Source organism: Cricetulus griseus (assembly GCF_003668045.3).
Source record: "Cricetulus griseus strain 17A/GY chromosome 1 unlocalized genomic scaffold, alternate assembly CriGri-PICRH-1.0 chr1_1, whole genome shotgun sequence".
Lineage (NCBI taxonomy): Eukaryota > Metazoa > Chordata > Mammalia > Rodentia > Cricetidae > Cricetulus > Cricetulus griseus.
Window position 1 is genome coordinate 47,631,385 of NW_023276807.1, and position 21,475 is coordinate 47,652,859.

General features: G+C 35.9%; 1 protein-coding gene across 2 annotated transcripts in view; it reads left to right on the forward strand.

Moving 5' to 3' along the window:
- Positions 1-20,139, forward strand: part of Sgcz (sarcoglycan zeta) — a 289,997-nt gene extending 269,858 nt beyond the window's left edge. For both annotated transcript variants that reach the window (XM_027391227.2, XM_027391228.2), the window contains 3 exons: positions 9,509-9,581; positions 17,625-17,748; positions 19,948-20,139. In XM_027391227.2, coding sequence (XP_027247028.1) covers positions 9,509-9,581; positions 17,625-17,748; positions 19,948-20,139 — 389 coding nt within the window. The remainder of the gene's footprint in view (positions 1-9,508; positions 9,582-17,624; positions 17,749-19,947) is intronic.
- The last annotated feature ends 1,336 nt before the right edge of the window (positions 20,140-21,475 follow it).

Consider the following 21,475-nt stretch of genomic DNA (forward strand, 5'->3'; position numbering starts at 1 on the left):
TTCTGGAATGGAACCTACTATGGAATGGGAAAATATATATCCAACCTAGCTTCACCTGGGCACATCTACCTGAATGTACTTTGTGTAAAATGGAAAAGCTCTCCAGGATCATGATTTTTGACACTGATAACTGTGCAGTGGTTCATTTCCTATGAAAGTTGGAAGGGAGGCAGCGAGGGAGGAAGGGAAAAGAGAAAAGTAAAACATAGAAATTGGAGTGACTGGGATTGTTATGTAATTCAATCTTGTCTGTAATTCAAATATAAAACAAATATAAAATATGTATTAAAAATGGAAAAAAAAGAAATTGGAGTGAATTGCTCACACATTTTTCAATTACTAACTGGTTGTCTTAGTTCCCTATTGCTATTTTTCCAACTCCTTTTATTTAAATAACTGCTTTTTTATTTCTACTTCTAGAAGTTAGAGGCTTGGAGCATTTTTCACTATCTTCAAATCAAGTGTTGGCTGGATGGTGTTGGCTTTCTGAAAGAATCGTACCTTCCCTTTTCCTGCTTCTTGGGTTCTCCTTACCTGTTTTATGTCATTTGTGTCTTTATTTTCTTTACATTTTTATTACATTTATTATGCAATATGTTTATTATACTCTTCTCCCTCCACCAACTCCTTCCAGATCCTCCCTACTTCCATATTCACTCTACCTCAAGTTCTCTCTGTCTCTCTCTCTCCCCCCACCCTCTCTCTCTCTCTCTCTCTCTCTCTCTCTCTCTCTCTCTCTGTGTGTGTGTGTGTGTGTGTGTGTAACAACAAAACACAACAACAAAAATCAAACAAACAAAAAACAAATAAGAGAAAAATTCCCAACCAAACCGACAAGTACAAGTACAGAATTTGAGACCATGTTGATCACCTTTTCCTGAGCATGTGGCCTATACAGAGAATGGATGACATGGTCATTTGTGACTTTATAACCCCATGGAGCATGAGAACAGTGGATATCAATGCTTTTCTTGCATTGTGTGTTTCCAAAATGACCAATTTAAAGTGTTTGTGGAACTATTCATAATGGCATATTAACTGATTAAAAAAAAACTAAAACATAAGAGCTCATAAACAAATAGCTTTTGGAGTAACATCTATTTTTAACTCTTCATTTATTTCAAATTATCAACGTGGGTTCTTTTTAAATTTTTTGCTGTAGAAGTCCAAACCAATATGCTTTTGATATATTTCCATTTTTCTTTTTCCTAACTACAGTGTGGTTGATAAGAACACAGAATTGTACAAAGTTGAGCTGAAATGGTTACTCTAACCAGAAGACAGTCATATCATATTTTATTCAATGTGGTTAGTTGGAATATGACTATCTTTAAATAAAATATTGTAGCATTTCATTAATAAGTTAGAGTGCACTAGATGTTTTACTGTAAATGATTCTGTTGGGTAAAGGAAGTATATTCCCATTCCTATTTACATGAATGATGCTAATTGTCATTGACAATGATCATGGAAAATGATTAGGGTCCTTTCACTATAATGAGAAACCTACATAGTTTATGTCAAAACAGAAATGGTTTGTTTTTGATTAGTATGAGTATGGAAAGAGGGTTAGAGGTCTAAAACCTCCTGTCCTTACTTCCTTTGTCTTAAGACTCAAGTCCTTAAGGAGAAGCATCTACTGGACACTATAATTGTATGCCAAAGTACTTTCATCTTTGCCTGCTGTTTAAAAAGTAGCAAACATATTCATGGCCATCACCATTTTAATTGAAAAACTTAAAACTAGAAATTCCCCTTGACAAACATAAGAACAAATACAAATACAAGTGAGATATTTCCTATTTTGTCTAAGTATCTAGGTGAGAACTGATGTGACCCAACCTTTCTCTTACACTTAGCAATGTCTCCTTGTCATGGTCACTATTATCCTCACTGTAGAACACTTTCCGCTTATACTTATAAAATCATTTCTGTAAAAACATATAATCCAATTAGTAGATAGTTAGTACTTAGTAGTAATGATTATGGAAAATACATTCAGGATGTAGAAAATAAAGACTACCTGTTCAAAAAGTACATTGAAAGCAGGTGTGGGGTATATGACAAAGCTCCAACACTTGTAATCTAAGCCTTAAGAAGAACCTGCTGGAGCTTTGTCATATATCAGCATGTTCTGCTTAGTGACTTCCATGTCAGTCAGAGCTAAATATTGAGACCTTTTCTTTAAAGAAGGAGAAGAAAGATTAGGAAGAGGAAGAGAGGGAGGAGAAAAAAGGGATACATTTAATTTTATTATCATTTCTATATTCATTAAATGTGACTTTTAGAGAAGTATAAAGGATAATGCCCTAAGTAATGTCTTATACATTCTTGTGTATATGAATTAACATAATACATATTTTTCTATTGTTTGTTGTGTGAGTTCATGACACATTCTGAAGTAAGACACATGAAAGTTTTACTATGTCCCAAAAAATAATGAGCAATTATTTTATGGCCAATTATCATAAATAACTTTTCTAGATAAATTCATAGTGTCTTATTTAATTTTCAATTCATTTGAATGCAGTTTAAATTTATTTGAATATTCAAATTGATTTGGTATACATCTCTTGAAAGCAAAAAAAATGATGATTTTTTTAAATTTATTTGAAACTCAGAACTGACTCAGTTGCCTGTGAAAACTGAAAGATATTAATATTAGCAGCCTGACACTTGAGAGAATTCCTAATTGCTCAAAAGGAAAATTAATATTTGGTATTTAATTTCCTAAGGTTATAGTGAACACCTGGCTTGTACAGTTTTGCTCTGACACCTATAAAGATGATTTTAGTGATTATTGATTATTACCAATGTCTGGGTCTTCACTTAGGTTCCATTGATCATCATGTCTGCTTTTGTGCCAATATTGTTGTTATCTTTCTATAACTCTTAGTACAAGTTGAGGTTAGGGATGGTGATACTGTCAGCATTTTTTCTTATTATTCATGATGGTTTTAGCTGTACTGCGTTTTTTATGTTTCGCTGTGAAGCTGAAAATTGTCCCTTAGTGATTTGTGTTAGAATTTTGATGGGAATTACATTGAATATGTAGATTGCTTTTGGTAGAACAGCTATTTTTTCTATCTTAATAATACCAATTCATGAAAGTGGAAGATCTTTCCATTTTCCTATATCTTCTTCAATTTCTTTCTTCATGACTTAAAGCTTTTATCATACAAGTCTTTCTTTGCTTTGCTAGAGATAAAATAAAATAATTCATTTTATTTTAATTATTTGAGGCTATTATGAAAGGTGATTTTTTGCCCCTACATATTTCTTGGTCCATGTGTCCTTTTGTATATTGGAAGGCTTGACTTTTGTGAGTTAACTTTGTATCCTGCTACTTTGCAGAAAATGTTAATCAGCTGTAAGGGTTTCCTGGTAGAAATTTTAGGATCACTTAATGTATTTTGACTTCCTCCTTTCCAATTTATGTCACCTTGATCTCCTTCAGTTTAGTATTGCTCTAGCTAAGACTTCAAGTACTGTATTGAATAGATATGGAAAAGGGGAACAACTTTGTTTTGGTCCTGATTTTTGTGGAATTTCTTGGAGTTTTGTTTTGTTTTTCTTTTGTCCATCTAGGTTAATGTTGGCTATGGGCTTGCTGCACACTGTACCACTTGTATTCATTATCTCACCAGGAATTTTATCATGAAGGAGTGTTGGATTTTGGCAAAGGCTTTGTGCATCTAATGACATAATCATGTGGTTTCTGCCTTTCAGTTTATATGGTGGATTATCTTGATAGATTTGAACCATCCCTGAATCTCCAGGATGGAGCCTACTTGATCAAGGTGGATTATTTTTTTTCATGTGTTCTTGGATTCAGTTTGCAAGTATTTTATTGAGAATTTTTGCATCTAGGATAATGAGAAAATTGGTCTATTACTAATTCTCTTTGTTGGGTCTTTATGTGGTTTGGTTATTAGGGTAACTGTCCTCATAAAACAAATTGAGGAATGTTTCTTCTGTTTCTATTTTGTGAAATATCCTCTGAAGGCCTGGGAGAATTTTTCACTAAAGCTATTTATACCTGGGGTTCATTTATTTAACTTTTTGGTTGGTAAACTTTTAATTATTGCTTCTACTTCGCTAGGGGTTATAGGTCTGTTTATATTGTTCATCTGATCTTGATTTCACTTTGGTGGGTTATAGAGAAAATTAGCCATTTCTTTTAGATTTCTCAATTTGGTAGAATACAGATTTTTTTAAACTTTTTAAATTTGAATTAGAAACAAGATTGATGTACATGTCAATTCCAATTCCATCTCACTTTCCTCCTCCCCTGCCCCCCCCCCCAACTAACACCCTACTTATCCTATAACCTTTTTGCTCCCCAGGGAGGGTGAGGGCTTCCATAGGGGGTCTTCAGAGTCTCTCATATCCTTTGGGATAGGGCCTAGGCCTATCCCGTGTGTCTAGGCTCAGGGAGTATCCCTCTATGTGGGATGGGCTGCCAAAGTACATTCCTATGCTAGGGATACGTACTGATCTATTGCAAGGGGCTCCATAGATTTCTGAGGTCTCATCACTGTCACCCACGTTCGTGGAGTCTGGAGAAGTCCCATGCTGGTTTATCAGCTATCAGTCTGGGGACCCTTGTTCAGGTCAGCTGTTTCTGTGGGTTTCACCAGCCTGGTCTGGACCCCTTTGCTCATCACTCCTCCTTCACTGCAACTGGATTCCAGATCAGTTCAGAGTTTAGCAGTGGGTGTCTGCTTCTAATTCCTTCAGCTGCTGGATGAAGGCTATAGGATGGGATATAAGTTAGTTATCAATCTCATTATTAGGGGTGGGCATTTAAGGTAGCCTCTCCTCTGTTGCTTAGATCGTTAGTTGATGTCATTTTTGTAGATCCCCAGACATTCCCCTAGAACCTGAATTCTCTCTAAACCTATAATGTCTCCCTCTATTATGGTATCTCTTATCTTGCTCTCTTCTATTCTTCCCCCAACTCAAGCTTCCTGCTCCCTTCTGTCCTCCTCATCCCTCTTCTCCCCTTCTCATTCTCCTAGTTTCCTCTCCCCTCCCCCACCAATGCACCCAATTTCCTCAGGAGATCTTTTCCCTTTCCCCTTCTCCAAGGGACAATGGATACAGATTTTATTTTAAGTGTATCACTGTTCTCTGGATTTCCTTGGTGTTTGTCTTTTTTTTTTTTGTAATTTTTGGTTTTTTCAGATGGGGTTTCTCTGTAGCTTTGGAGGCTGTCCTAGAACTTGTTTAGTGCACCAGGCTGGCCTGGATCCTCCTGTCTCTTCCTAAAGAGTGCTGAGATTAAAAGCATGCACCACCACCACCACCTGGCATGTTTGTTCTTTTGTTCCCCATCCCCATCTCTAATTGTGTTCATTTGGAGTTAACCCTTACTGACAAACTAAAGTTTTGATTGTTTTCTACTTTTGCATTCAGCCATACAGATTTTGTTCTGTTACTAGAAGTATGAACCAGTGTTTGAAAATAAATATTAACACTGTTCTCAAATTCTATGTCTGTCACCTTATCTAGGAAATTTTCATAATCACCCAGTACTAGAGATTAGCATCTGAACTTTGCACAAGGATAACCATCCTATCAGGATGTTACAGTCTGTATTAAAATGTCAGGAACTCTCCTTGAGATATGTAAATCTGCATCTGGAGATATTCTTTCAAATGCCAACCCAGCCAAATCACAGAATTATTAATTTCCTTGTCTGAAACCATTACATTACCTTTCAGGACCCATAATAAGAAATTTTCCATTTACTGAATCAAAGTATCAAAAGAATGAATCATTTAAATAAATGAGTATTGTAAATTAATGAAAATCATAGGAAACAAACAAATAATCAGTTTGTGCCCTACAGAGTTTTTGTTACAGAGAAATAGCTATTATGGCTCAGAGTCAGGCAGATGCCAATACCTTTAGTTCAGGAAGTAAAATCTGTAATCCAGGAGCTTACAATGGCAAAAACTAATAGTTTTGCCTCTGGACCATAATGTAGAGAAAGTAATATTTCAATACTTGAAAATAGTCTTCCTCTATGACTTCACATCCAGGTGTTCCTTAATATTTATTTTAAGAGAACATTAAGTAGATCTAATCAATTACCCTATATCATCAGTTATTTTATGATATTTTAAGTCTTAGCTCTTTTTTTGAGACAAGGTTTTTTTTTCATTTATTTATTTAGCTCATAAATAAAGTCATGCTCAATTATGATACACAATACATTATGTTCACAATGACATGGCTAAATTAAACCAATTAACATGTTATATCACACATATTCATCATTTTTGTTTTGAGAACACTTAAAGTATACTGTCTCACAACTTTTAAAATATAGCATGTTGTTATCAACCATATTTATCATGCTCTCAGTAGACCTCAAGACATCACAGAGTCCATGCCTCTTGTCCAACTGCAGTTTATATCCTTAAACCAATCGTTTTCCCATTGTTAAAAGACCCACATTGAAGCCTAATAACCACAATTCTGGTCTCTGTTCCCATAAGTTCATCATTTCTAGGTGACACATAAAATTGAAATTGTGTGACATTTGTCTTCCAGTTTGTCACTTATTTTTTTTTTTGGCAAGCATATAACTTTACTTCTTACTAAAGATTAAATCAAATTTGCATGCACAGGTGAGCACTCTCTGAAACACCTTGGATTCATCACATATTTGAGTTTCAATTAACACACACACACACACACACACACACACACACACACACACACACACACACACACACATATATATATATATATATATATATATATATATATATAGAGAGAGAGAGAGAGAGAGAGTACAATAATGGCAATATGTTATGCATCAATAGCAGCAACAGCTTTACCAGGTTCTGCAGTCATTTGAACAAAATTGTAGAGACATCAGCACACTCCATTTAAAAAACAAAAAGCAAAAAACAAAAACAAACAAACAAACAAACAACAACAAAGTAAAAAACAAAATCGCAGAAAACAGCACAGTTCTGTTACTCTTGTGGTACTTGACACCATTTTTTTTTTAAAATTAGCTTCTCAGTCATCATCTGGGAGGAAACCATTCTGAGCAACATCATTAAAAAAAAACTCTGATAAAGCATGGTCACTACTATGTATCATAAAGCAGTTCCACATATGAGTGAGTACATATCATGTTTGTCTTTTAGTAATTGGGTTACCTCGCTCAGAATGGTTTCCTCTAGTTCCATCCATTTTCCTGCAAATTTCAAGATTCCATTGATTTTTTCTGCTGAGTAGTACTCCATTGTGTAAATGTACCACATTTTCTCTATCCATTCTTCAATTGAGGGGCATCTAGGCTGCTTCCAGTTTCTGGCTATTACAAATAATGCTGCTATGAACATGGTTGAACATATGTCCTTGTTATATGATTGTGCTTCTTTTGGGTATATGCCTAGAAGTGGAATTGCTGGATCTTGTGGTAGACTCATTCCCATTTTCTTGATGAGTTGCCATACTGATTTCCACAGTGGCTGTACAAGTTGGCACTCCTACCAGCAGGGGAGGAGTGGTCCTCTTTCTCCACATCCTCTCCAGCATAAACTGTCATTGGTATTTTTGATTTTAGCCATCTGACAGGAGTAAGATGATATCTCAGAGTTGTTTTGATTTGCATTTCCCTGATGAGTAAGGATGTTGAACACTTTCATGTGTCTTTCAGCCATTTTAGATTCCTCTATTGAGAATTGTCTATTTAGTTCTGTACCCCATTTTTTAATTGGGTTGTTTGGGGACTAAGCTTCTTGAGTTCTTTGTATATTTTGGAGGTCAGCTCTCTGTCAGATGTGAATATCTTTTCCCATTCTGTGGGCTGCCATTTTGTCTTGCTGACTGTGTCCTTTGCCTTACAGAAGCTTCTCAGTTTCAGGAGGTCCCATTTGTCAATTGTTGACCTCAGTGTCAGTGCTACTGGTGTAATGTTCAAGAAGTGGTCTCCTGTACCAATTAATTCAAGGTTATTTCCCACTTTGTCTTCTAATAAATTCTCTGTAGCTGGATTTATGTTGAGATCTTTGATCCATTTTGACTTAAGTTTTGTGCAAGGCTTGGGTCTAACTGCAGTCTTCTACATGTCTGCAACCAGTTATTCCGGCACCATTTGTTGAAGATGTTCTCTTTGTTCCATCGTATAAATTTGGATTGTTTGTCAAGAATCAGGTATTCATAGGTGTGTGGGGTAATATCAGGGTTTTCAATTCTATTCCATTGGTCTACCTGTCTATTTTTGTGGAGACAGGGTTTCTCTGTGTAGCTTTGGAGCCTATCCTGGCACTCACTCTGGAGAACAGGCTGGCCTCGAACTCACAGAGATCCACCTGCCTCTGCCTCCCGAGTGCTGGGATTAAAGTCGTGCGCCACCAACGCCCAGCAGCTAGAATTGCTGTTTCTGCCCAGTTTCGAACCGGGGACCTTTTGCGAGTGAGGTGAATGTGATAACCACTACACTACGGAAACCAGCTCTAATTTACTCTTAATGATGCTGTTCATACTTACAGATTTGACATGTTTTATATTTGCCTCCACAGTATGTATAATCATATTGGTTCAGATTCCAATGCAAAGTTTTGAATTGCATTGTATTATTAATATGGCCCTCATGACATTTATGAAACAAATATGACATTCTTCCATCAAAATATATGAAGAAGACTAGATCAAAAGAAAATAGATATAACCTAAAAAAAAGACTTACAACATTTGCTTGAATTTATTTTGCAAAGTGACTTTGTCTTTATAACTTTAAAAGAAAAAGACTTCACTACATTTTTAGAGAGAAAAACACTCTTTTTTTTTCACTCAAATTGTAGCAAAGCTCTAGTAGCCTGGAAAATCAAACAGAGTCAGTAAATGTGCTTAGATCAGGTGTCACTCACCTATCTGAACAAGATGCTGGAGTCCTTGACCTCTTCAGACAACAATGACCCCAGGTGAACTCAACTCTAATGAAATGAATTAAAGTGGCTCTCAGTTCTAGATAGAGCCTAAACTCCACAGAAGTCAAAGTACCATTGAGTCCTGTGGTCTCTGCAAATCTCTCTGGTAGAGAGTGACTAAGTGCTGTTTGAAACCTGTCTGTAAATGTCTAGCACTGTTCTGCCCTGAGCTCACCATCAGCAGTTTCATCATGCCCTCGGAGATATGGGAAATCTGACCTAAGTATTTCAGCCTATCCTATTTCTTAAATCCATTTAGCTTCGAAATAAAGCTACAAAAGAGATGGGTCTTTGTTCTTTGATTAGAGCAGAAGGTGACTTGTCTCTATCTAAAGTGGTAATAATTTAATCTTAAAAGTAGTTAACACAGGATATTCATATCCATCCCCCTTGGCTCCTCTCTCTGGCTTGTAGTCCTTTTTCAATGTTAAATTTTCAATTGATCTGCTCCTGTTTTTATTTGAGGAAGAATACTGATGCATAGAATCAGACAAAAGTCACTGTGTGTACATAGCTTCTTATCCTGACTACTGTGTTCATCCTGTCTCCAGGAACTGAAGGGGCAGTATTCGGGCATTCTGTGGAAACACCTCACATCAGAGCAGAGCCATCCCAAGACCTCAGGTAAGTCCTTCTTCTACCATGTCATAGTTCACTATTTATCACCTTAACACACGAACAAGTAAAATGGTGCCAGTGCTATGAACTTGTTCAAAAAGAAACAAACAAACATTCCATAACTTCATAGTAGTCAGACATCTTAAGACAGAATAATGAGGTATCCTAACCTCTCTATTTTCCAAAACATACATGACATGAACACAAAAATACATGTACTAATGAGAAAGAGCTTAGAAAATGGAAAAAGGCAGCTATGGAGGAATTGTAAGGGAGTACTGGTTAAACTAGGCATTCTCAAAACTCAGACATAGATGACATACAGGATACAGATAAACAGGCATAAAGGGAATGAAGGAGGAAAGACCAGAAGAGAATATTAAAGGATCACACCATGTGACATAGATAGAAGGCATCCTTGACATACTCACAAAATGATGTGTGTGCACAAAACATTTGTAGAGAAGCTACTCATGACCTAGCCTATGACTGTATCCCCAGTGCTGTGGGAGAGGAGGTGGGGTGGGGAAATGGGAAGATCCTATGACTTTCCAGCCACCAGCCTAGATATAGATTCAGAAAGAGTGTCTCTCTTAGAGGAGTAAAACAATAAGTGATAAAGCAAAACACTCAGTGTTCTTTTCTGACTTCCACACTTGTGTGCACAAATGTGTATGTTTGAGCACCCTCTTACAGACAAGTAGATGAACAGTACATATGTTACAAACCCAAAAACAAAACACACATTCATTCACACACACACACACACACACACACACACACACACACACACACAGAGAGAGAGAGAGAGAGAGAGAGAGAGAGAGAACTCTACAACATAAACCTCATTGTTTAGCTTTTGTCATTGATTAAAAAGAAAACTGATCAAATGAAAACAGAAAATAGAGGTGACTTTTTGAAAGTGGAAATAGATTCTTCTCTCATATAATACATCCCAACCACAGCCCCCTCCTCCAGCTCCCCATTTCCCCAGATCCACTCCCAATCCTATTTCCTCTTCAGGACAATGCAGTTGTCTAAGGGATGATAGCCAAACAGAACAAGATACAGTAAGACAAGGCAAAAGCCCTCATATTGAAGCTGGACAAGGCAACCCAATAGGAGGAAGCAAATGAGTCAGAGATACACCTGCTCCCACTGTTAGGTTGCTAACAGCCATAACATAACATGCAAAGGAGCTGGTGAAGACTCCTGCAGGCCCCTTGCTTGCTGCCTCAGTCTCTGTGAGCCTTCTTAGTTGATTCAGTGGTCATGTTTCAGTCCTGGTGTTCTCCATCTCCTCTAATTCATATAGTCCTTCCTCCCTCTCTTCCATGTAGTTCTCTGATCTCAGAGGGGAGGAGAGTCCTGATGGACTCTCTCTCTCTCTCTCTCTCTCTCTCTCTCTCTCTCTCTCTCTCTCTCTCTCTCTCTCTCTCTCCCTCCCTCTCTCTCTCTCTCTCTCTCTCTCCCTCTCTCTCTCCATAATGTCTGGACGTGGGTCTCTGCCCCCACCCCACCCCCACCCCCATCACAAAAGGCACCAATCTATGAGTTTTGCAGAGTATCATTAAGAATCTTCCTTCCTGGGCTGGAGAGATGGCTCAGAGGTTAAGAACACTGGCTGCTCTTCCAGAGGTCTGAGTTCAATTCCCAGCAACCACATGGTGGCTCAAAACCATCCATTATGAGATTTGCTACCCTCTTCTGGTTTGCAGATATACATGAAAGCAGAATGTTGTATACTAAATAAATAAAATCTTTAAAAAAATCTTCCTTTCTTTTTCCTTCCTTCATTCCTCCACTCCTTCCTTCCTTTCTTTTTTCTTTCTTTCTTGTTTGTTTGGTTTTGTTTTTCCAGTCCTCTTTGCTTCTACCATAAGTAGCTGGACTATCTAGTTTCTAATTCCTGGCCACCAAGGTAGTGTAGGGAATGGACTTCCTCTCCTGGCATGAGCCTCAGATTAAACCAAACATTGGTTAGTCACTTCCACAAGTTCTGCACCTCCATTGCTCCAGCATATGTTGCAGGCGGGATACATTGTTGGTAGAGAGAGTTATGGCTGGGTTGGTGCCCAGATTTCTCTTTCCCATAGATTGCAGAGTACCTTGTCACACACCCACAAAATGAGTTAGAGATTTTAGTACAAAAAAGCATTTTCACACTAACATATATTTAGAATCTCAGTTTTGTACTATTTTCTTGACTTTTGTCCTGACTAACTGATAAACACAGGTTCAATAATTTATTGGTTATTGCCATAGTAGTTTTTTTATGTGATCCTTAATTTTTAATTTTAATCAAGCTAAAAACTATGCATTCTATACAAAAATTGGAGGGACTGAGAAATGTTAAGGGCGGTGTATAAACCACACTTTTAGTCTTGAGGGTCTGTCTCAAGGAATAAAATAATAAGTGATTAAGCAGAGCATTCAATGTTCTTCTCTAGCTTCCATATGTGTGTGTACAAATGTGTATGTACAAACACATGCATACATGCTACAAACATAAGCAACACACATATTCACACACACACACACACACACACACACACACACACACACACACACACACACACTCATGGCCCTTATGAATTTAGGTAAGGTTGAGGTATCTATGATCCTTCTCCTAACATAATACACTCCTGATTTTCAGGATCCACATGCTCTCTGCATATTCTCTGCATTATAAAAGAAAAGAATGCATCTCATGTATGGTAGTTCGATAGATAGTTGTCAGTTTGAATGACGTAACAAAATGTCTTTACATAATGAGACAGTGACTGAATGTGACATAGGAAATAGAATCTTCTCAGGATACACATGGATGTCATGAATGCCAATTGTTATAGACTTGTCTAATGTAGCATCCATATACAGTAAGTTCATGTTATCATCTCATCTCTCGAGTGACATGCAAACACAGCTGACCACTGGATGTTTGGAACCAAATGCTTTCAAAGGCTGCATATGAGGGAGAAGGTGAGATTTAGAAGATGTAGGTCAATGGATGCTAAGGTGTAGCTGAGATGCTCGTGTCCCTTTTCATGGACCACAGAAAATGATGATGTGGAAGGGAGAAGAAATGACTTCCTTCAGGTGGAAGCAGTGAAGGCTTGCTGAGACGGCTGGATTCTGTCTGATTTCAGCAGTGCACAATGTGTGCATCTCAACAAACATTCCCAGTATTCTACAAAGATGTGTTTTCTTTCCTTTTCAATATTGAATTAATTTAATTTTGCCATTCAACTGTATGTGCAGAATTATAATATACCTAAATATAAACTGCATGTATCAGAAGAGACTAATTCATTCCTGTTGGTTTCAGAGTTCTAAGATAATCATTTTGGTTGTATAATTTTAGTAATTATGTGTATGTTGTATCATCTACATATGACTTTAAGTGTCCCACAGATGTCTCAACTGTGGGATAATGTGGGGGAAGATGATATACTAATAAATTATAGTTAGTGTATCATGTTTCTGATATTTTTCTATTCTAACCATCCATTGCTTTAACATTGAATAAGCGTGACATCATCAATGCTAAAATAGTCTGACTACTGCCAAGATGAGTGTTTCTAATTTAAATTCCAGAACCGAGGCAGAAACAAAATACTGTGATAATTGGGCTATTTAATTATTCATCTGTGTACTCAAATCTAGAACAGAATGACTGAGATCTTGACATACATTGCTGACAATTTTCAACCGGAAGCATTTTCAGCTGATGCAATGATCATCAGGCAAGTGAAATGATAGGCTGAGGAAAAACAGCAGTACACAGTCATGACACTGTTCTCAAGACACAATAACAAATAGATAACTGTTTTGGAAATGTGAGTTTGTACAGTTTATTCAACAATTTTTATGAGCATCTAATATGTTTTAAGCTCTGTATTAGATTTCAAGGAAAGTTTAAATGCAAGCTTGAAGCCGTTGTGTCTTTACTTTCAAGATAATATTTCTGCACATTAGGGCCTTATATAGCAAAAATACTATTACATAAGCAAACTATTGATAAAGGCATATAGATATATATGCAATATTTTATATGCAATATTATATGATCATATGTAAAATATTATTTAATATTATAATGTTACACACACTCACGTGCACATTTGTGCATGATGTTTCTTCTTGTTAGGCTTTATGTCAAACTGCCTAAGAATTTTCCGAAATGCTTAATGTCTTTGCACCAGAATAAATACTGTCAGATGCTCTCCAGTCTCAACAATATTTGGTGTTAGCAATCTTACTGATTTAAGTCATTGCAAAGGGAACATGCTGGTTTGCATTTCTCTTCTGTTTGCTGTTATTCAAGAGGTAACAATATGAACCACTTTCATGCACATATCTGAGAGTCATGTATTTTTCTTGACATGTTCACATATTCTTTAAATACTGGGGAATTTTTTTTACTTATCCTGGTCCCTGCAATTTGTGATATATCATGTTTTTTGATACTATTTCCCAACCCATTGTGTATTTGCTTCTTTGGTGATAATTTTGAAAGTACATTTTAATTTGACAGTATCAAACACATTTTAAAATATGCACTAATTACTGTACTAATTATTGTACCTTGTGACACTTTTATTCTTTCCAACCGCAAAGATATTTTCATCAAAAAGCCTTAATTTCAACTCCTATATGATAGTGTGTGGTAGAGACTTTTAAAGTTTATTTTGTCATATTGATACCCAGTTTTTCTAGTATTATTTGTTGTAAAGACATTGCTTACTTCCCTGAATAACTTCATTGCCTCTTTCAAGGTCAGATGCTTGTACAAGTAAAACAATCTGTGAAATACATTTTATTTCACTGTATCAATTGTGGTGCGGTATCATTTTTGTCTTGATTACTGCAGCTTTATAAGAAGTTGTTCAGGTCTCTAACACTGTACTTAGTCAAGATTGCTTTGCATACTTAGGGATCCTTGCACTAGCAGCATAACCCAGAGGAAATGAAGCAACCACTGTAATATTTAAATATATTTTAGGTAACATATGGATAATTAGAACATCTAGTTTTTAGCAGGAGTTTAATAATTATGGTTTAACTATACAGTAATGTTCCAGTATTAGAAGATAGTTCATATTACATTACTGTAATTACATATCTAACCCATTATTAGAGAAGGTAGAATCTACATATTGCAAGAACTGTAGCATTCTGTTTTTTAAAATGCTTTAAACTATGATTAGATGGCTTATCACCAGAAAGTTTATCAGCAACTAATACATGAATTAAAGATCATTCACAGTTTCTTATTCCAATTCCTGTGTTGAATTCACTCATTAGATTCATATGGCTTTTGCACATAGCAATTTGGTTTCCATAGTTTATACATCAATTTCCTACTTTGTTGCTCTTTGAGGGTAATTGGCATGGTGATAGAATTTGCAGCACCACGTTCAATGTAAGGAATGTATTTCTATTATCCTGAAAATTATATCATAGCTACTAGATTTACCATCTTCTAATAAGTGCCTGGAAAATATTGAGATGAATGAAATAAATAATTACACAGTGTCCAACCTATTTTGATAAGCTGTCATGGCTAGTTATAATGCCTATTGTTGCAAATCTTGGAAACTTTGTCTAAATCTATTTGTTCAATAATGCACTTCTGCAGATTCTTTGTAAGTATTCCAATGCCTTTTGAAAGTGTGGTAAAACTTTTGAGTAAGTGTAAGGTTTGTCTTATTATTGTCAACATATGAAAATTTCTTATCCTCTTGTGTGTACCTGAGGGCAGCACCCCGTGGATAAAATGTTTGTGTGAAGAAGTGGCTTCTGACCTAGTCAACACATGTTACAAGAGACATTACCTCATTGCACACAGTTCAAGTCCATGCACCTATTGGTCATGCATACAATTACAAATGCTGAAGGTAGATAACTCAAATAATCTGTATCTCTAAATGTTCAAAATGAAACCTTCCCATTCACAAAAGTGCAAGTGGTAATTTGAGATGTTCTGTATCTGGATTCATACATCATGTTAATATGTTATTACATGATTTTTCCCATGAAAAAATTACACTAAGAATTCAGGAAAGCTTATCATAATGCTTAAGATATACTTGATGACTGTCACTTATTACGTTCAACATTAAACTAAAAATATAAGAAACCCTGTAACTAGTCTAATAAATTTCATTTCACATACTCTTTAAATTCTCTTTTAAAATTATTTGTGCATGCCACTTGTTTAAAAACTGTTTGTTATTCACAACAGAATGTGCTATTTAAATAATCCTTGCATTATTTTTCACAATCACCACATTTAATTATGTCAATACTAGCAAAGTATACAGTTGAGACTTATTTAATTCAAAGTCTTAGTTACTTCAGCACTTAAGGAATTTTGCAGTAGTGTAAAATTTCTACCATTAATAATGCTTAAACATACCAGGTAATGCATAAATACAAATATTTAGCATTTACAACTTTTTAGAAGTAAGTCTTGTTTCAAATAAAATGAAAATATTTTCATCAAACATAATTTACAAGTTTTAACTTGCAGATTTTACTAAGTAGTGAGTCTCTTATTCTTTTCAAAATTTCTGTTTTTATTGAAAACAACAATATATAGGTATAGCTTAAAAACAGGTATTATTAAAGCCTTCCGGCTCCAGGAACAGTATGAAGATTTTCAAGTGATCAATAGAGGTAAACCTTTCAAAGTCACTTTCATTAATAAATGTGGAATAAAGCCAATATTTACAATTGTTGAAATCACTTCTAAATTATGAGTCTCTTTTTGGATGCCACCTTAAAGGCTGTAGGTGTGGTGTCTCCATTGAGTGTTTATGTTTCAGAGACCAGTTTCACGGAGTTCTTTCTACAAAAGAGTTCTTGGTCTTGTCTCATTGGAAGATGGTCAGTGACTAGGTCACATGATCCAGTGACTCTGGATCATGGTGACAATGAGAGTGAGGGAAGCCTTTTTCTGATAGGCTGTCATGGAAAGAAACATGGCAGCTGATCAGCAACAGAAGAACATGCCACAAAAAGACTAGCTGGTGCCTACCCTTTTTCTGCTTGGGATGTTATAACTACATTCTGTTGTCTGCTGAATTTCTTCCACAAACAGTCATTTAGACTGAAGTCATTGAAATGACCAAGGAAGGTAATTCAACATGTAAAATGGTGTCTTTGTTGTTTCCAATTTTTTTTTAACCACGAAAATAAATTTCTCACAAAGGCTTTCAGTTATTACACACAAAAAAGACAACTTTACCTTAAAAATATCAAGCATCACATCTGTAGCCTACTTCTAATTGTAATTCCTTCTTCAAGCAACATTTGTCTTTGTTTGCAAATCCAGCAGCAGGTGATAAGACTTAGTCTCCTCCATTGCTTACAGTTCATAATACAAACAAGTATGCCTTAAACCTCATGACAGGCAGCTTAAGTTAAAATGCATAGACCAAATTTACCATTATTTCATAAGTGGAAAATCACAATTTCAAGAAAATAATTACAAAAAAAATCTCTACAGAGCACAGATAAGTCACATCTACTTAATGGAACAAAACCAACATCTTGAAAATTTTTGAGTTCACAAAATTTCGAGGGTGCTCACTTGAATGACTGTAATATTAATGACTTTCATTAAGGTTTTCATATTCACAAAGTTGGAACTCTTTATTGAAAAGTATGTACATGCTGAATTGTACCAATTTATTAAAAGCTTATCATTAAAATTGATAATATATTAAAGATTTAAATATGTAAACTCATGATAACCTACTTTCTCAGTGTGATAAAAGAACTAACATAAGAAAATCTTATTAAATTATTACACACGAGAGTAAATAATTGATAAGAACAAATGAAGATTTTATGATGAGCCAAAAAGTAGACAAAGTAGTGAAAAATACCATAAAACTTCACTGGACATGTAATCCTTGTAATACATTTTGATTATTTGGATTTATGCTGGCTTTGTATAAAAATTAGTTAAATCCTATTGCTTTTTTTTCCAGTTCATTATAAGTTTCTATCTTTTGTAAATGATATTTCACCTTCATTTAGGCTTGAATCACCAACCAGATCATTGATAATGGAAGCTCCTCGAGGGGTCCAGGTGAGCGCTGCTGCAGGTGACTTCAAGGCTGCCTGCAGGAAGGAACTGCACTTGCAATCTACAGAAGGGGAGGTGAGTGTCCAAGCAGAGCTGACCCCTGGCTGCTGTACTTGCTGCTTTACACCTCAGGTTCCATGAGACATAAGGAGCCACTTGATGCAAATTTGCAAGCTTTAGAACTTTTGATTCCTCTTAAGTAATGTATTTAGCAAGGTCCATTTGCTTTCTACTAAAAAGTATTCATTCCAAGGACAGTTTGAAACAGGCTTCCAAAGTCTTATTGCTTCAACATCAGCTTTAAACATTAAAATAAAAACGGTCCCTTTGTCCTTTTCCATTTGGATCTTCAGAATGGTTCTTCCATAGATTAATCAGTTTGTGCTAAGTTAGAATCAGAGAGGAACAAGAATTCTGGATACATTACTATTGCCCAAATCGGTCACTCTAGATAGAAATAATGATGTGGATATTTCAGAAGGCTTGAAGACAAAACTCAGAAAGTTTTCACCATAAAAAATAAGTAATTCTCTGAGTGACTAAATATGGTTAACCTGATTTAAATATTATGCAGTGCATGCAGATGTGGTAAACTGTATAGAATCCACAAACCTACATTTTTTATACTTTTATATATATGATTAAAAATTAATTCACAAGAAAGGAAATGTTTTTGGCAAAGTACTTTGGTGTTATTTGTTCATTTCTGTGTTCTACAGTAACCACACCACAAAAAGAGAAATTGATCACTATTGAAACATAAATCTCTACACTCAGAGTCTAAACTACTTCATATCATCAGATACCATATTCAAGCATCAAATGGAATAGTTGAAATGTAGTATGAATTGTACTGAAATCCAAGGTTGTGATGTGGACAATCAATGTCATTTTATTGTCAATGTCACAAGGAACTTCAAATGTGGCATTGAAGGAAATAAGAGTCATAACTGAAAATAAAGGGTTGTAGTGATATGACTACACCCACACTGCAATAGCACACAATAGCATGCATGCTGGAACATTGGTGAGGGAGACTTTTTAATTCAAAAAATTGATTAACATTTTTGAGGAGACAAATAGCACCATTCTCAACAGGTGTGAGTGAGATAAATGAGTTCTTGTTAGAAATAGGATGGGGTGTGCTGAGCTCAAAGCTCTGGGGTATGATTCTAGTCACAGGCTTGAGTTTCAGAGCAGATGGACTGTGTAGTTTATGGGGCAATACAGAGCAGACATACCAATTTCAGGAGTTGGAAAATGAGCATTATCACAGTAACTGCCTTGGCAAAAGAGAAAGAGGTGGGCAGGCCCATCCATGCTGCAACCTGGAGAGGCTCAGAATTGTGGTGGTGTCATCAATATCTCAGATTTCCTAACTTCCTGCCTTATGTTTCCATCTCAATGAAAGAAATAGCAGCAGCCAATATAATGGATTTATTAATAAAAATATTCCTTTTACATAAGTGAAGATATTCCCTAAGCATATAGATTACACACACACACATATACATATATATGTATATACATATAATATATATTATAGGTATGAATACATTATAAAACAGCACTGAGACATGTTTTGCTTAAATCATGGAAAATACAAAATCAAGATCAGTTGCAGCTGATGATATTAGGGGAATAGGGCAGATAATGAAAGGTATGTGTTCTGGGGAAACACCCATTTTTATTTGAAATGAGAGGAGGAACTATAAAGGAGCTTTGAGCACTAGAGAAATATGGTTCAATTTGCATTTCTTTAAAGTCAACCCTAACAATATGACGAATAGAAAAGGAAATTACTATATGAGTGTGGATGGCAGCAAAGTCTACCTCAGAAGTACTATTAAATAACTAGGTCAAGAAAGGGGAAAATTCAACTCTTTCACATCCCCATGTCAATTTTGGGAGTCTATGAATAAGAATAAGTTTGGGACCAATGAGATAACATAATGGGTAGAGGCACATGCTGCCAAATTTGATGACCTGAATTCAGTCCTCGGGACCATGTGTGTGTGGTGTTGTTCTTATAGGTTTTAATAACTGTTGGCCCTTTGAGCACATTATTCAATACTACATTTCTTGTTGAAGGCATGCTCTCAGAACTCTGTCAACGTGGAAGACAGCAACAGAGGTTTTGGAAGATACAAAGACTTGTAACTTGTTCAAAACTTGATGAGGAGTAGTAATCTCTGTCACCAAGTCATGTTGAATAGCTCTGAGGGAGAGAACATACTGAAATGAATTGACATTATTTTTCCCTTTTCTTCCTAGATTTTTCTAAATGCAGATACAATCCGTCTGGGAAATCTACCAAGCGGTTCCTTCTCTTCTTCACCCAGCTCTTCAAATACTCGACAGACAGTGTATGAACTGTGCGTCTGCCCCAATGGCAAACTCTACCTTTCTCCAGCTGGGGTAGGCTCTACCTGTCAGTCCAGTAGCAGCATTTGCTTGTGGAGCTGAAGCAACTGATTTCTCCTCACACCAGAATAGCCTTTTGTTCCCGTCCGTCTGCTTCACGGTTTTGCTCGGTTTCCCCTGTGATCAGTGCAGAGCTTCTTCAGATGGACCACAGAGCAAACTGGTCCAGGATCAGCAGGGACTGGCATCCACCCCCTGATTCACCTTTCTCAATACAAACAGTGTGACTGACTCGGCTGTGGGAAAACCATCTTCAGCAGGAAACCTGGATCATGACATTTGCTCAAAAGGGAGAATAACTTAGGTGCCTTTGCTACGTGGAGTGAAGCACACAGTTTTAGATTTTTGCAGAACCTGGCTACGAACTGTGCACGAACACATTACCCAGATGAAATTCCCAAATCCAATGGTGACGTGAAATGCTTAACCCCATCAGAAGACTAATTCTGCAGTCCGAAAGCACAATTTTCCATTCATCTTTTTTGGACGTAAACTTTTATCCCCGAATTTTAAAATTTTGAAGCATTGTGTAATGCTTGCTTTACTAAAAAATTAAATTCAATACATGGTTTTTAACTAAATGAACAAGATGAGACAGAATCCCTGAGTTGTTTTTGTTTCCTTAAATTCAATGTGTTGGTACTTTTTTGTCTACTAAGTCTGGAATTTTGTACATTAGATAATTTTGAAAGCTCTCAGCAATATAATCTTAACAAAATTAACAAAAAATGCCATTATGCTGTCATTTGTCAAATCTGGATGGCCTTATATTTATGTGGCTATTGCATGTGACACATTTGCTTTTAAGAAAACATCTGAACAATTGCAATATAAGATCGGAGGGATATACTTATGGTGTGGAACCCATCAGATTTTTCTTTAAAAATTCATATGGTGTCCTTTGCCCTTAGGATTTAATAATACTCTTTTTTTTCACTCCATTTACATTAAACTCAATTTTTAACTGCTAAAGTTAAACCAGCCTCTAATTAAATGCAAATGTTATGCATAATGCTGAGAACCCTTTCACTTTCCATGGAGACATCATTTTCAAATAAAGTATCCTTCTTTTAATTTCTGGTTAATATTTAAGAAAGTTAGAAATTAAATTATAAATCCCAGCAAGGAAAATGAGAAAAAGACAAAAACGTTCAGAAGAGTGTTGGACATGTGCTTTCTCTGTTGAGGAATCTAGTTACCCTTCTATTTGACTGTTAGCATTTAGTCAGTTTTTTTAGACTGTTAAGTTACCATCACATCATGAACCGTAGGTTCTTTCCAATCTTCAATGTTTATCTTTGTTAACGTGGTCCTAATTAATAACTCCAGAAGACTATAGATTTATTCATCACAGTACTCTTAAACTCAATTTTTTGAA